Genomic DNA, 17,520 nt, shown 5'->3' with positions numbered 1-17,520 from the left:
TTTCAAAAGGCATTTGTCGAGATTTAAATATATATACCACAAAATATTCAGTGTCTCCCAGTAAACTAGACTTTGCACTTTGATTCTTTCACGAGGGACCAATTTGCCTGCCTCAATGTTAAAATTGTACATGAAAGACATGAAATGTTGTTTTTGCTGGTCTTGGCATTTGTGTTTTTGAGGGGTCTATATTTAACTCCTTTAACAGCTGACCTATGCATGCAGACACCATACAACCAACATATGATCACCATAAACCAGTCATCAATATGTACACTGTTTACTTCATGCTTTATGGCATCCCTTAAAGCTGCTTATAAGTGTTTATGAAAGTGTTATAACTCCTGTGTGTAACTGCACCTAAAAGTGGTACGGCCATACTTACATATTTATGGATTCCATTCTGACCCCTAAGACAAGACGACATACATAACAGCTCTGACTCATCCCCACTTCCTTATGTTCCTCGTCCTTTTCTCTGCACATGGTGTGTATTTAACCATACAAGTCAGACCAAAAGCTGAGCGATTCGGATACCCACTGCCATTTTAGTTTGCTCTGAGCACTGCACACTGAAAACCCTCTGCAACCCTTTAGCCTTATCACACACACACACACCAACACACACACATGTGCGCACACACACATGCAATCTAATGCCAAGTCTCTTACATCCTCAGAATACCAGTTCTCTCTGCTCATATTCACTTGATCATTCTCACTTTTGCATCTACAGAGCTTTTCCTCAGCATCAGACAGTGAACCCCTCTTTCACCTGACATGGGGCAGATGTGTTGTAGGGCATATAACCTCCTATCCTGGTATAAACAGACCCAAATTCAGCTTCTTCGGGTCCATTGGGGATTGTTTTCAGTCTTTGCATCCTAGGACCAGCATTTAACCAATTGGCATTGACTAGTAGGGATTGCTATACTTCCTACTTTGCCACTAACAGAACAAGCTCATATATTAGCCTTTTCCCAAACCCTGTTGACAGTAGGGAAACAATGTGTTTATCCTTCATGAATACATTTAGACATTCTTTTTTTGCTCCCGCTACAATTTGACGTTTGCTGACGTTGCTATTACTGGTTGTAACGCTTCGTCTAGCTCTAGCGCTGCTGCCATTGTTGTAACTACATTTCAAAACAAACGCCGCCTCAACTGGACGCTGATTAATCCCCCTTTCTAGCTCAGCAATTCCTCTTGCGCGTAGGGTTTTAAGACCAAAATCTGAGCTGAGAGCATCATCCAGGTACAGCCAGGCTAACAACCTCCCTGACTGATGAGGTAGGAAACCCCCTATACTGCTCTAAACTCAAACACACATACCAACCATATATAGAAGTTTTTCAGAGCAACGCACTTAAGTAAACAGAAATGGCTAGGGTTTTAGCTGGGCATCTCTCTCCTTGTCTGCTCAGAGAAGGGTTATATGCTTACCAATCGGACCTCTCTGTTTTTGCACCTGTCCTCTTCACATACTCACTGCAAAGCAAGAAGCTGATTGAACCGCACGTAGGCTACTGTACCACACCCCATCACAGGACATTGTGGCACTGTGTCTCTCATTCCAGAAATGTTTCAACGTCATCATTATTGTTTACACTTTTATAGTAATTTAACAAAGCAGTTTCTGCTTTTGTCTGGTTTTGTTTCGTGAAAATATGTCTTGGCCAAAACCTGTGTTAATGTTGGTGCTGATTTATAAAAAGTATTTCAAATTGCCATGTGTAGGTTTTTTTATCCTCTTGAGTTTGTTTTTGCCAGTGAAAAGCATTGTGAAGTGGTTTGTGACCGTATGTGTCAGTAGAGAACTGTGTCAAGAGGTGGTTATGGCTTGTTTCTTATCACATGAAAGAGTGCATAAATAAATGCCTTTAAAAGAGTGCTTGTTAAGTCAGTTTCTTTTATATAGCAGCCTACAATTTCTTTTTGGCTTGGACCACTCTATTGCACTCTACAATCTGAAATCTGTAAGTGTCCCAAACAGCATTTATATACATTAGTTTCAATGTGGAGATTGTGAAAGCAACTTACTCTAGTTGACTGTAGACTTAATTTGAGACATCATTAACATGCACTTAGTACATTAATCATGAGTGCATGCAAGTTTACTAAGTATACTTAAATTAAGTAGACTTCAGTGAATCTTTTTATCTGGGTTATTTATTCGGGTGCCTACTATTCTTTTATCACACTCCTATAAGATCTAGTATAATTAACATTTCAAACGTCTGACAAGTAACTCAAGTAAAAACTACAATTCATTATTACTTTTAAAATATATTAGGTTATAAGTGGCTAACAGTTATTTAAAAAGAGCGAATGCTAGTTAACTTACTCACTAACGTTGTCCCATACAACTGAATGGCTAAAATTAGCTTGTTAACTTGCTAGCTAGCTATCAATAAGGCAATTTGTTCTGCTAAACGAAACTAATCACACACAATATAGCAAACATGTATCAGACATCTCAACAACATTTCAGTGAAAAAATATAACATGAAAATGACGTCACAGATATTTACCTTTATATTCTTTGCTGGAGCTGGAGTATCAAGAAACCCCTAGTGTTGTCTGTGTCCGTCACGTTTATTGCAATTTTCTTTTTTATTTGGAATCACTGCATCATGGGATGCAGTAGCCAATAAGGTGAGCACTGGCTGTTGAAAAGCCACTAAAATGTAACTTTGGAAATCTACTAAAATGTCTTTAGACTGTATTCAAAACACACAATTAACCACTAAAACACGTCTGTATATTTCTGAGGTAGTATCTACTTTATCTGAGTATATATTTCAAAATCAGTTTAAGTATAGTGCTTATTAGTGTCAACTTAATAAATAATTATTTGTGGAACTAAACTGAAATGTATCTTGATAATAGTGCATGAAATACCCCTTAACATGACCTTGTATTTAAAGCATTCAAGCACACTATTATGTCCTGCACTAATAAGACACTTTTAAGTCCATCACCCTAACTCATGATTCATTTGTAAAGTGGCGTCACCAAGTGAATAATGTTCAAAGCAAAAATCTAGATCCTCACTAGCCAATATCTTGTGATGTAAAGGATCAAACTTTACGGAATTAAAAATCACTACCACATGAAATGTACATGCATATTTTTCAAAACTTTATAAATAAATTACCCCAGTAGAGTTTGACAATGACGCTGGTATTGTTGCTTATATATACACGCACATTTCACAAAATGCTCAAATTTGACACTCATATTCATATCGCAAAACCGCAGATCATAACTCACATGTAGGCTACTTTCTTCACACCCTAGCCTATCAGTGTACAGCCGCCACATGCACAAATGATAGTTCCTTAAGTTTTCACTCTGAATAAAATAAACAACAAACTTTTTTGTCTACTGTGTCCAGAAACAAAGATCAAACTTTATGCGGTATGCGGTACGTCTAGTTCTCAACTTCTCACATCTCAATTTATGCTTTTTAAATGCAACTGCACATCTTATTAAGACATCACTGCAGGTACAAACATGGCAAATTAGTAGGTGGACAGTTACAAATGTCCAATGAGCAGGCGCAGATGGGCACGCGCACGCAGGCACGGCAACTGGCCGGCTTGGGCGCCTAGCGTTACCAGATACAGCGAGTTCTAGCGCTAGCAACAGAGCGACGATAGGACTGGAATATCCAACTGCGACAGACACACCAATTCTTTTCGGGAGACAGTAAGTACAAATTATGAAATAGCTATGTATTGTTTTTGTTTACAATAACTTATCTTAAGGCTTATGAGAGGTTAGCCACTTCTGTTCAACTCTGTTATGTTGCCAGCTACTGTAATAAAATGTAATGTTACTGGGGCGACGGGTCCCATTCAACGCTGCTAAGCCAATGCTGTCAGTGGCGATGTGTGATATTTCCACAGGCCTGCAGAGGGGGTCGGCCGACATACGCAGTCTTCAGCATTACAGCGAGGACTGTTCCTCACATACACACCATCAGAAACTAGTGACGGGGCAGAAACTTGAACAGTTAACAAGTGATTTACAAATAAAGTCACAGCTCGCGCAAAGTTAATGAAGATAGGGTTCATTTCATACCACTTGCGTCATTGAACTTGCTAGCCAGCTAGCGTTAACGTAGCTTAGTTAGCTAGCTTTTTTTAGGGCGGTAAGGACAGCCAACGTTAGTTAGCTGAGAGATTCACCAGTTAGCTTGCTTACTGGTTTAAATAGCACGCACGTAACGATAATGCCGTAACCGCTTTTCATCGTCTTCTCACAAGATAGTGGGTGGTGGCGGTAGTGTAACGTTACTTCTTTTGGCGTATACTGAAAGAAGACGAGGTTTAAAATTAATATTAACGTTTCCAGTTATGGCATGTCAAATTAGTTGACGTGCACCCCAAGCCAGACAATACGTTTGTATCACTGCATTTTACACTTAGGTTTTAAGATAAACTTCTTTTTAACGTAAACACTTGGTAAGATTACGTTAGGTGACTAACCCACGTCTACCATTTCATTTGATTGTGGATTTCAATGACTATCTGGTTATAGCAAACAAACTTGAATTAACTTAAAGATTCAAGCACATGTCGAAATGTTAATGCAATCCAACCAACACTAGCCATCCAGTCCCCAATGATGTCTACAAGTGTGTCGTCGTTCGTAGGGTGTATATCAACAACCTTACCACTAGTTATGCTATAACTTGGACCACACCTGCTTTGGATCAGATAATTAGACAGCGGCATCCATGGGTATTATTTTGAGTTGCCTTCTTGTTGCAGACATTAATTGATTGATGGCTCCAGTCACAGCTTTGTGACAGAATGCTCCAAGGCGTCCGGCGTCTCTGATATATTCTGTACAAATTCAGAGGGTGCTCAAAGTGACCAAAATATGTAAGAATAATGAAGGTACTTCGGTTATTTTGAAGACAAGCAGGATGTTATGGGTGAAGAATCTACATTAAATGAGATGTGATAGATACATTTGGCCTGGGCTTGGCTTTTTATTGGTCTTGTAAAGCTGTTTATTATGGGCCTAACGTGGTGCTGACGAGCAGAGTCTCTTTATCATCAAAAACACACGCAGGGTTCTCTCTCTCTCTCCCTCTCTCCCAGACACACACACATACCACATACACACACACACACACAACACAGTGTTGATGTCAGAGTGCATGGAATTCATACTTTACTGAGAAACAAAGGACTCTCTCTCACTGCGTCTCTTTGCAGGCTCTGTGAAACTGGCTGCGCAGTGTTTTCACACCCAGTGTGAAAGAGTGTATTCAGTGGTCCTTAATCTCAGGCTCCCTCATCTGTGTGTGGTAAAAGTGCGTGTGTGTGTAGTGGGAGCTTGTTAATGATGAACAGCGTGCACGTCTGTAAAAAGTTTTAAAGGTACAGTGTGTAATTTTTTCGTGCCATCTATTGGTAGAAATGGAATACAGTGTTCGTAATTATGTTTTTATTAGTGTATAATCTCTAACTATGATTTGTTGTGTTTTCATTAGCTTAGAATGAGCCCTTTGCACCTACATAGGGAGTGGGTCCTCTGCCATGTTGCACCGCCGAGTTCTACAGTAGCTCAAAACGGACAAACCACAACACTGGCTTGAGAGAGGGCTTTGCACATTGTTTTGACATTTCATGGCACTCGCACAAGCTTGTAAAAGCAAAGGTATTCAGCTGGCTGTAATCTAGGGACCTAACCACTAGATGCCACTAAAAACTACACACTTAACCTTTCAGTCTCTGAAGCGCTATCACATGCTCTGCCACAGGCCTCGGATGATGACTACACAGTGTAGGCTACATTTAGCTCAATTGTGCAAACACACATACCTTTGATAAAAACCCCATTAGCAACAAAGACAGACCTTTAATGTGTGCAGGTGCCCTGTGTGTGCGTTTGCCTCATTTAGTTCCATATGTCTTTATTTGATGCATTCTGTGCTTAGACCTAATTCTGGGAGCCAAACAGAGAAACGCTTTCACACAGACACACTAACAACCCACCTGTAATGCAGGATGTATTTTGTTTACATCCAACCCTCCCCACACTCACTATTTAGCACAAAAAAACATACACAACACCCTCTGTGCAGTGCGGTTGATACAACGCAACACAGCATCTCTGTAGCAGCTTCTCGCCTCTCACAGAGCAGAGAGAGCACCTGCCAAGTAAGCTGTCATGAACGAGAGTGTAACTGAACTGACAGTGAGGCGGCTTCTCTGTTGTGGGATGGCTGTGTAAGCTAAACCCTTCCAGGCTACGCGGAGCTTTAGACCCCTTCTTCAGGCTGACAGAAACCACTTCCAGAGAGGATGCTGAACTAAGGGGACTGGTGATGTCAACAACAGGGATATGGCACAGCTTCTGTTTTTTGGTTACTGCGGTAACCGGTAGCGTAGTTGTTAGCGTAGCACGTGATTGCTGTATAGGGCCGACACCAAAAGGAAACACCATTCATTTGACAAAAGTCTATGATTTTTTATTTGTTTATGAAAAAAGAACTAAATTAATACTGTGTCTGAATAACTTTGACCCTATGACAAAGCTGACAGGCTGGGTGCCAGGGGAAATGTGTGACTCTTGAAGTGTGTTCCCAGACCCTGCAGTGTTGCTGAAGCTCTCCTTGAGGTCATTGCCATGCCAACAACCTGATGCAGTGACATCAGAGCCTCCCCTGCATATGTCACACAGGGCCTCTTTAGTATGGTGTTGATCGGTTTGGGAATCTCAGTGGATCATGTGATCTATGGATGTACACATTGAAGATTGTCAACTTTGTCACTAGCCTTTCATCAGTTAGCATGTTTCCAGCCAGCACAGTTCACATGCAGTTAACTTTCCAACAAATCGGTTTATTTCTATCAAACAAGGTTTTATCCTACACATTGTAATGCACACTAAAAGGTTTGTGAGTCTAGCAAATTGGATGTATAGTTTCATGTTTACAGTATTTGGATGTGAGAGTAGGGCTAACAAGATACATACATCTATGGAAAATCTCACATAAACAAACTGGCTTGGGCCACATGCTTTTCCATACTGTAGACTATAGTTATGCAAGAGCTTATGAAATCAGTTGTTCATTTATGTACCAGGAGTATTTAGATATATCCTGTCAACGTCCCAAACACACACACACACCCACACACACCCTGTTGTGCACCTGTAAAAACAGTCTCACTGTTTTTCTGGCCTAAGGCTGGATAAGCTTGTGTTAGGAAATACTAATTTATTTCTGACTCTTGAGGAGGAAGAGAAAGAACAGCTTTTTTCCCCCTCCCTCCCACTCTCATTCTTTCAGTGACAGGAACTGCCATTTTCTTATCCAGTTTGCTGTTTCCAGTTATTGTTTTAATTTCTCGCTTTCTCTCCTTTCAGGCCAGCCTAATATCAAGTCATTCTTGGTGAAATAAGTGTCCAAACAGCCCACAACATAACTGCTTTTGTGTGGAGTGTGTGTGAGAGAGATTAAGCAAGACAAATTCTCCAGACTCTTCTTTGGCCGTTGAAAAACTGAAAACACAGGCAGTCTGTTGTATAGCCAAACACACACGCTCATACACACACACACACACACACAGATATGGTTGTTGTTTTTTATCAGAACATCTCAGACTGAGGAGAGTACCGGGATAAGCATGCTGTCTGAGTGTGTGTGTGTGTGTGAGAGAGTGTTTGAACAGTTCTCTGGAGGTCTTGATAAAAGAGACTGCAGACTGTCTGTATGATTGGGATCTTGAATTGAGAGACCTTCAATGGATCGATCTGTGGGGAAAAACTCTGACATGGCTTTCTGTTGAAGGATTTGTATATGGTCAAATGGTGTGGGTGTGTCAATGTATGGACAGTGTTTGTGTGTGTGTGTGATCGTGTGAATTTAACAGTGTTGATCTTCTTGTATTCTGTTCGCAGGACTCAGAAGCTGTCGACGATTATTTCATCTCCTCAACAATCAGTCCAAGGTGGGGCAGCACCTCCAGCACACATCTCCAGATAACTTGTCTGTGTGTTTGTGTTTGTGTTTGTGTGTCTGTGTCTGTGTCTGTGTCTCAGGGTTCATACGGTCATGAAAAACCTGGAAAAGTCATGGAATTTTAAAATGGCTATTTCCAGGCCTGGAAAAGTGCTTGAAAAAAAAATTAATCTCAAATGTTTTGGAGAAGTCATGGAAATTTGTTATATTCATATTTTCATGTCATTCATTTACCTGGGATGAGCAAAATTGTGGGTTTCTGTGGTGGCAAAGCATTTCACATTTCAAACATGGGAGAGGCGGCATTAACGAGCCATGCCAAAGGAAGCAAACATCAATGGTTTGGATTTCTCATTGTTAGTTTAAATACTACATTTGATCACTTTTTCATGTACACACCAGAAGTTTCTCAAAATGTTTAGTCATGGAAAAGTCATTGAAAAGTCATGGAAATCTATTGGTCAAAATGTGTATGAACCCTGGTGTCTGTGTGTGTGTTTGTGTGTGTTTGTGTGTGTGTGTGTGTGGTACTGAGGGTATGGTCACTCTGCTGTTGCCAGGCAGTTAGTAGGTCACCTATTTAAATCCAGTGGTAGAATGTGCTCTAACATTACTGCTTCGTTTAGATATTTATACACACACACACACACACACACACACACACACACACACACACACACACACACACACACACACACACACAGAGAACTCTCTGTTATCCCCTAATGGACAAATTGAGATTGCACATCCGCTTTCGGTCACCTGTATGAGATTCTGTGGGATTGGGTGTTCGCCCAAATTATGTAAGAAGATTCAGAAGCTTCTAGAAGGATGAAGGGTCTAGGTACTTTGCCCCAATTAGTAGATATGTGTGTGCTGTGAAGTGTGATGGGATGTGTATGCTGTTGTCATGACCTACACAGAACTCTTGTACAACTCCATTAGGCCAGTGGTCATCATCCGATATTCTTTCATAGATCACTTTCTGAATATCACTTCAATCTCTTCCTCTTTTGCCTCTTTCTCTCTTTCACCTCCACTCTCCCTCCCTCTCTCTCTCTCTCTCTTTCTATCTCTCCCTCTCTCCCTCTCTCCTGCACATGTGAGGTGAAGCATCCCTCCCATCCTCCTAAATATATGACTGTGTGTCTGTGTCAGTGTGTGTGTGTGTGTGTGTGTGTGCAAATGATCTGAGCTGAATAGATAATGACTTACTTATGAATCATCCTCATTCCTCATCGTTAAGTACTGGCTCACTTTGCGCGTGCGCACACACACACACTCACACACACACACACACACACACATACAGACTCAGCATAACCCAGGGTTGTTTATCAGGGTGGACATGACATGTTGAGGCATGTGTGTCCCCACTATAACGTAGATCAGGGAGGGACTGACTCTGGCCTTGCTTTTATGCTCTGGAAGTGACAGTGTACAGTAGATGGGTCTATGGTATAACACAGATCACGATATGGTAGTGGGGTTTTTGAAATGTCTGTGTCAATAGGCACAGGGTTATAGTACACTGCTTTTATGACACGTTTAAACACTATGGGCCCTATCTTGCACCCAGCGCAAGTGACATTGTCACCGACGCAAGTATCATTCCTATCTTGCACCCGGCGCACAGCGCGATTTTCCCTCCAGAGGTCCGCTTCGAAATGAACTTGCGTCGACATGGGCGGGGGCGGAACAGAGAAGGCGTTTCTCTGGCGCAAGTGGTATTTTGCAGTTTTCAAAACAACGCCGTGCGCCGTGCGCCATTGACCAAAAAAAAGCTGGTCTAATGTGAGGCGCAATGTCTAAAGTCTGTAACGCGTATTCAGAACGCTATTTTAAGGGCGCATGTGCTTGCCCGCACAGTATAGGACCTGTAGGCTACACTTTACTTCTGTCGTCTTCACGAGAGATTTACACCAATTGTTTGGCAAGCCATATATAATTACAAGGAAAATAAAGTATTTACCACATGAGGAAATCATTGTGATATCCGTATCCAAGACATTTAAAAACTAGGCATACATCTAGCGTACACAATTGACCCAAATGATTCAGGTTAATTGAAGCTGCGTGACATTTGATTTATTGTATGGCTTTGTTGCATTTATTTAATGCCAGTATTATTATAAATCTTGTAAACTCATCTCTGTGTATGTGGACTTTATTTATGTACCTTGGGTTTGGTCAGCTGGTGCACTGGCTTGGGTGCCGATTTCCATGCCCCCAAATCCCTGCACGCTCTCAGGCGTGAGGGTAGACGTGGCGATGTCCTCTGCTGCCGTCAGATCCTGGGTCGAGGCAGATCCACCTCCCGTGAAGGCACGAGAACGTGTGTTACCTTCCAGCTTGGATGTCCCACGTCTCCGGACGTCATTATAGCGTTTTCGGCAACGTTTTCGGGTGCCCCGTTGCAGAAACAATCACGGCAATATCTTGACATGCTTGCTTGACTTTGCTTACTTTTGGAGGGTTTCTCGCATCCCCATATATATCTATCTCCCGGCTTTTTACAAAGCCATACAATAAATCAAATGTCACGCAGCTTCAATTAACCTGAATCATTTGGGTCAATGTGTAGGCTACATGTATGCTTATTTTTAAAATATCTTGGATATGGATTTCACACTGATTTCCTCAAGTGGTAAATACTTTATTTTCCTTGTAATTATATATGGCTTGCCAAAAAATTGGTGTAAATCTCACGTCGGTCTCCTCGGCTGTGAACTTCTCCGGTCTTCCACCAGGTAATTCCGCCATCAAAATAACAAGCCGCTATGGACTATGCGCTTCTCGCTCTTAAAGGGAATGTGAAATGACGCTCCGATTGGTTTATTGCATATTACGCCCAAACCACACCTCTGGCTGAGTAACCTCCTTTGGACCAACCCTTTTGACACTTGCGCTGGACGCAAGTGTGTTTTTTCCGCCGTTAAAATAGCAACTGCGCCATAGAGCCGCCCACACAGCTACTTGCGCTTGGCGCCGTCCTACTTGCGTTTCTGATCGGCAAGATAGGGCCCTATGTGTGTAATTGAAAGGTTAAGGGTCGTGTGTGCGTGCGTGCGTGCGTGCGTGCGTGCGTGCGTGCGTGCGTGCGTGCGTGCGTGCGTGCGTGCGTGTGTGTGGTTTTCCCTCACATTTGTGTCACTGTTTGAGATTGCTCAGACAAAGTTGCCTGGTGATTTGGTGTGTATATGTATGTGTGTGTTTGTTTATGTGTTGTGGCAATGGTTTATGGGACTGTATGTATGTAAGCCTATAGGTCCAAGGCTTGTGGTCCACTTTAGCCCCAGCCTGGACAGTTCTGTGGTTTGCAGCTAAATGCGTATTGCTGCTCTGCAACTTCCGAGAAAATGGTCCCAGGTAGACGCTGACAGCAGAGCCCTAATCTGGTGCCAATCACACCTGGGTGAGCCCCATGGTTGTCTGGCTGTCTGGTTGATCACTTCTATGCCAACCTGTCCCAGAGATGAGGCGGTGCCACCTGCTTTTCCACAGGTGTGAGCTTAGTGTTCTATAAAAGTTACAGCTGATGGCAAAGGTGTGGGAGGGATTAAGGTTTATATCAGTTGAGCCTGTGTGTGTGTGTGTGTGTGTCTGTGTGTGTGTGTGTGTGTGTGTGTGTGTGTGTGTGTGTGTGTGTGAGAAACAGGCTCCTCCTCTCTGGTGTCTGCTGGACGTTTATCCTGCCCAAACTGATTTTAGACTGTGTGTGTGTGTATGTGTGTGTGTGTGTGTGTGTACACGTATGTAGCTGCTCCTCCCTCTTTTTGACTTTGCATCTCCAGACTCCACACCGTATATATATATATGTGTGTGTGTGTGTGTGTATGTGTGTGCGCACGCGTGTTGGTTGAGTAGTGTGTATGTTAGAGTGGTTGTATGAGCATCCATGCGGTCCTGCTCGCTCTCCTCATGTGGCAGCCAAGACGAGGGGCGAATCCTCCCCAATCACAAGCGTATCGTCAGAGAGGAGCGAAAGAACAGGTAACGGAAGAAAAGGGCAGGACCGAGTCCAGGCGAGAAGACAAGAGTAGATCTGAGGGCATGAAGAAAACAAGACAGATCAGCTAGGAGAACAGTTTGTGTGTTAAGATCACATCCAGACAACCGTATGAAATCAGCTTGTATTATTAGCCATGGGACAGTGAGTGGGCTAGTGAGATTGCTGTGAGATCCTGCTGTGTGTGTGTGTGTTTTTGTGGGACTTGCAGTATTAGTGGTGCTTTCGACATACCAGCGGCCACGGCAGACAAGCTCTGATGGATAAATAGATGGATATTTTATTAATCCTGAGGGAAAATTAGGCAAACCAAATAAAATGTCACCGTTGCTCATTCAAATCAATGGAACTTTTTGCAACATTCTGAGGAGCTGGCGGGCCAGATTTAATGGCTTGACGGGCCTGATCAGGCCCCCGGGCCTTGAGTTTGACACGTGTGTTAGGGGGAGCCCAGTCATATTCCCAGGTTGTGTTTTATTGACAGACTCCACCGTTGACTTCCCCAGCACTAGCCTCCATTTAGTAGAATACAACAGTGGAGAAAGTGTGGTCGTGCTGTGCGCGCTAGTATTTTTAGGGGGGGTGGGAGTGTGGCTGCTTTGGGAGAGGTAATCTCTTTGTGTGTCCTGAGTGTGTCTGGTGCCGGGGCAGGTTCCTGTGGTTATGTAAGCCCTCCGGGGCCACGCACTCTGCCCTCTGCCACAGTGAATGTTGACAACTCTGTGCTCTGTGTGTGTCTGTGTGTGTGTGTGTGTGTGTGTGTGTGTGTGTGTGTGTGTGTGTGTGTGTGTGTGTGTGTGTGTGTGTGTGTGTGTGTGTGCGTGTGTGTTCTAGCTTCAGTGGCTGATTTGTGATCAGTGTGTTCCTTATACGGTGCTAGTGATGCAGCAATGATCTCAGTCTATAGTAATTTGTGTGTGTGTGTGTGTGTGTGTGTGTGTGTGTGTGTGTGTGTGTGTGTGTGTGTGTGTGTGTGTGTTTGTTTGTTTGTGTGATGTGTGATTTGTGTGATGGTTTCTCTGTTCACAGTGAAAGTTCTGTGGCTGTGATCTGAGCAGCTTTCATGTCACTCTAATAAGATTAGCGTACCTTAGACCTGTTCTTTATACACGTCACGCACACACGCACATAAAGTCTCACCACATCCCGGATACAGCTATTTAAAAAGTAATAACATTCAAAAGATTTTTCATTATTGTTTGTGTGCTAGAGATGTCCAATTGTCCCCATTCATTTCTGTCCAGTTTAAGGCTCCTTTTTTCAGTCATTGTCATTGGATACGACTAAAGCTGGTAGCATGGAGTGCCCATGAGTGTTGCTTGCTAGTGTTCTGGGCTGCACACAACCCTAAGTTCATAACCCACTGTAAACATTTTTGTGGCCAAGGCCACCATCATAATGGATGAGTGGTTTCAAACAACATCATCATTTCATTATTGGTCCGCTCTAGTCTGACAGAGGTAATCAAAGGGAGAAAGTGACCTTTGTTTAGGCCTAGTTGCATTGGTTTAATAATTAAACACATAACAATTGGTCATGTGATAAAAACAACAAATCAATATAGGTCTACCCTTCTGGGGAAAGCGTTGATTAAAGCATAAAGGTCAGTTGAATTGAACCACCGGTCCCCAGTGTCCAAGATAATGTAGATCCATCACAGCTCCCTTCCTTCTTTGAGGCAACTGAAGCAGGATGCTGTCCTTTAAAGGACTCAGCATTTAGATAATGTGGAAGTGTAGTGAGTCAATGACCTTGCTGATGTAGCTTGTTGTGTATGTGTTTGGACTGTCATGCAGAACCTGCCACAGTGGGGTGATTAGTGCTGTGTGAATGTGAGCCACCGAATATGTGTGGATACTAACTTTGAGCATTCTTCTCTCTCTCTCTCTCTTTCTCTCTCCTTTTTTGTCTTTTCTCCTCTGTCCTCCTCTCCGCTGTAGCGGTGGGATGGCGGTGAACGTGTACTCAACTTCGATGACCATAGAGAACCTCAGCAGACATGACATGCTTGCTTGGGTCAATGACTCCCTGCAGCTCACATACACGAAGGTAGAGCAGCTGTGTACAGGTGAGACCAGCAGCACAATTCTGCAAGCACAGAGACTCTGAGCTGAGCTGAGGCTAGCACAGGCTAATAAACGCAGACTCTGAGCACAAGCAGTATTAGCACAGACTAATAAACACAAAGACTTTGAGCTGAAGTAAGACTAGCACAGGCTAATATCCACAGAGACTTTGAGCTGAAGTAGGACTAGCACAGGCATTCACCTGAAATAATATGTTTACAGTAAACCAGTAAACTGAACATTCACTTATTTTGGCAATTGGCAAACAAAGCTAGTCATTCACGGTGTTCACTGATATAATCTTGTGACCATTTTCCGCAGGTGTGGCGTACTGCCAGTTCATGGACATGTTGTTTCCCGGGAGCGTCCTGCTGAAGAAGGTGAAATTTCAGGCCCGACTGGAGCATGAGTTCATCCACAACTTCAAGGTGCTACAGGCCTCTTTCAAACGCATGGGCGTGGACAAGGTGAGACTGATGCCGGCACAGGACTCTCCATCACCTCCTGCTTCTAAGTATAGTGCAAGGGATTTTAGTGTGTGCACATCCCGAGAAACTTGAATAGGTGTACGCTCCAAATAGTGACTATGAGAGCAAAGCAATGAGCGGCTTTTTTTTTTGCAAAACAAAACAGTGTGCCTCTTTTTGCATTGCTCTAAGTAGAGTGCAGCCAAGCCTACACATTGCTCTGGCGAAGATATCACAGGGAAGATCATAGTGACAAATGTAACTGAACCCTTGCTACGCGGGGAAACATAGGTGTGGGTCCCATATCTGAAGCCAGTACAGGCGTGTATCTTCCTCTTAAAATCTCTTTGCTGCCAGTGGCTAATCTTGCCTGAGAGCAGAAAAAAAACGACTAAATTATCTGTGGTATGTTCCCAGAGTCGTGTTTAGTAAAAACACAAATCCGTTTCAATCCAAGGGCTGATTCTGGGCAGATAAAGCTGGAAGGGAACCGAGTTTGTCTGGAATCTGATTTATTGTAAGCTGGAGAGAATTCCTCGGGGCTGTAATGTAGCTCATATTATGTTAAACGCTAATCTTCCTTTCTTGCTCTTGGTGCGGTTTTCTGTTCAGCGTTTGTGTGTGTGTGAGGAGTTATTGTACGTGTAACAAAATAAAGTGTTGGAAACGATAGACATAAGGGAAAACTATGAATTGTGCTTTTTGCTTACTCGTTTGAGCCTCGCGAGTCTTCAATCAGCTGTGCTAAACAAGATGTGTACTGATAGGGATAGGAAGAGAAATCATCCCTTGCAGTTCAGTAAACAAAACAACCTGTCACACTTCGGGTAGCAGAACTTGCTCGTGACGTAATCTGGCCATGGTGCGGTGCCAACCCGGTTATTTACCCTCTGATGTTCACCCGACAGCATCGCCTCAACAAGCGCAGCCCCCGTCTCCCACCCACTGTGGGAGATCTATCTGCAGGGCATACATGCTGTACTGCACACGCACATCCTGCCTATCTGTACTGCACACATTAACAGCATTACATATTGCTATGCATTGCTCAGCTATGGCATTGCCCCTACTCTCAAGGTAATCAGAAACATACTTGGTACATAAGGGGGAAAAAAATAAACATCCAAGCATAGATTGCTTGTTGTTACTTGTTTGCATTTTTTTTATGTGTAAACAGCTTAGCATTAGCCACTTTTCTAGGGCCACAGCTATAAACCACTTGGCCTGCATGACATTTATCTTAAATCCTCAGTAAGGAGAAAATGAACAGTTTAAGACCATGTAGTGGTCTGTTGTTCAATGTTTTTCGCTACTTAAACGTCAGCAGCAGTCAATAGTTACTGCTAGCATAGCTGTCTGTTCCATTGTAACAACAAAAGAGGAGGTTTATCCAGCACGTGACTGAGATGGCAGACACTGCAACCATGCACTGGTGCCCCAATGCAATGCTGCCTTCTGTACCTGCCTGAATCCTCCTCTCTGTTGAGACGCTGCACCTCCAGTCAGGAGCTCGGCCTCATCCAAGGTGTCTTGTTAGGAGTCTGCAGCGTTACAGTATATGACCTCGTCACAGCCTTTCAGATTGGGGCTGCTGAGGATGAATCGTCTTTTGAAAATGCCTTTTATGCTCTTCACACACACACACACACACACACACACACACACACACACTCACTCGCACACACACACTCACACACACACACACACTCACTCGCACACACACACACACTCACTCGCACACACACACACACACTCACACACTCACTCACTCGCACACTGAACAAATTGATTGTATTCAGCAGGCATGTAGGTATTTGGCCTTCACTACAAGAGTCTAAACAGTCGAAGTTGGTGGGAGGTTAAGAGTATGAACATATTTTGAGAGAACTTTATAGTAACAAAACAGCTTTATGTGTTTTGTCATACTGATGCTATTCTGTCAGACAGGGTCTGGAGTTTCTCTGGTAACCTTTAAAGACAAATCACATCACATGAAAGAGAACCATTATCATCAGGCAGCATTTCTCTCTGTCTGACTCCTTCTTTCTCATCTCTTCTTCTCTCTCTCTCTCCCCCCATTCTAGATTATTCCAGTGGAGAAGCTTGTCAAGGGAAAGTTCCAGGACAACTTTGAGTTCGTTCAGTGGTACAAAAAGTTATTTGACGCCAACTACAACGGTAAAGAGTACGACCCGCAAACGGCCCGCCAGGGCATGGAGTCGTCCCCTGCCCCTAATCCAGGTGAACTAATTTTCCACAAACCAAAGAAACCCCCTGCTGCCCAAGGTAACCAGCACACCACTCCACCACCACCACCACCACTGCCTCCTGTGTGTGTGTGTGTGTGTGTGTGTGTGTGTGTGTGTGTGTGTGTGTGTGTGTGTGTGTGTGTGTGTGCGCGCCCGCTTTTTTGGCTGTGCTTCCCTCTCTCTTTCTTTATCTCTCCCTCTCTGCTCCCTTTCGTCTCTTGTTTGGTGAGAAGGAGTTTTGAAGGTGACTGCATTAATGCAGCTGTTGCTAAGCTGACAGCCTGCTCCCACAAGCAGTCATAACAGGCCCATTAGCGCCATCTAGTGGTGAGAGAGCACAGCCACTTAACCACTCTCTTGTGCGCATCTGTGAGTTAAGTTGTGTCGTGGCCAGCAGAGTGCTGTGTAGTTGTGTTCTTCCACCAGCTTGTGGTGTTGACTTTGTGTTCCGCATGCATGACTGCAACAACTGTTTGATAACCCTTTTCAGTGTTGCTTATCAAGACACACATCAGTAGTATGTAGGCACAGTAAAGCTTAGTGGTTGGATCTGATTGGCCGCTGAATGATGGATGTGTGACGTGTGTGTCGGCAGGACCCCAGCGGACGTCCCCCACAGTGCCCAAAAACATGCCCCCCCCACAGAGGGCCCTAACCACCAACAACAATGGCATGAGGAAACACGCACCCATCATGCGCAACGGAGGCAGTGACGCAGAGATCATTGAGCTCAGTCAGCAGGTGA

At 43.6% G+C, this 17,520-nt stretch overlaps 1 protein-coding gene across 2 annotated transcripts in view; it reads left to right on the top strand.

The window, feature by feature from the left end:
* Nucleotides 1-3,614: 3,614 nt before the first annotated feature.
* The window catches only part of LOC308383032 (microtubule-associated protein RP/EB family member 3-like), a 16,294-nt gene continuing 2,388 nt past the window's right edge, over nucleotides 3,615-17,520 (top strand). The window contains exons 1-6 of one of the 2 annotated variants that reach the window (XM_080860617.1): nucleotides 3,615-3,711; nucleotides 7,924-7,973; nucleotides 13,934-14,061; nucleotides 14,381-14,526; nucleotides 16,611-16,767; nucleotides 17,371-17,516. In XM_080860617.1, coding sequence (XP_080716743.1) covers nucleotides 13,941-14,061; nucleotides 14,381-14,526; nucleotides 16,611-16,767; nucleotides 17,371-17,516 — 570 coding nt within the window. In that variant the 5' untranslated portion in view covers nucleotides 3,615-3,711; nucleotides 7,924-7,973; nucleotides 13,934-13,940. Of the gene's footprint in view, nucleotides 3,712-7,923; nucleotides 7,974-13,933; nucleotides 14,062-14,380; nucleotides 14,527-16,610; nucleotides 16,813-17,370; nucleotides 17,517-17,520 lie in introns of both variants that reach the window. The other variant, XM_080860616.1, reaches the window with a different exon arrangement.

Source organism: Sprattus sprattus, assembly GCF_963457725.1.
Source record: "Sprattus sprattus genome assembly, chromosome: 2".
Taxonomy (NCBI): domain Eukaryota; kingdom Metazoa; phylum Chordata; class Actinopteri; order Clupeiformes; family Clupeidae; genus Sprattus; species Sprattus sprattus.
This window is presented reverse-complemented; position numbering and strand designations above follow the sequence as displayed.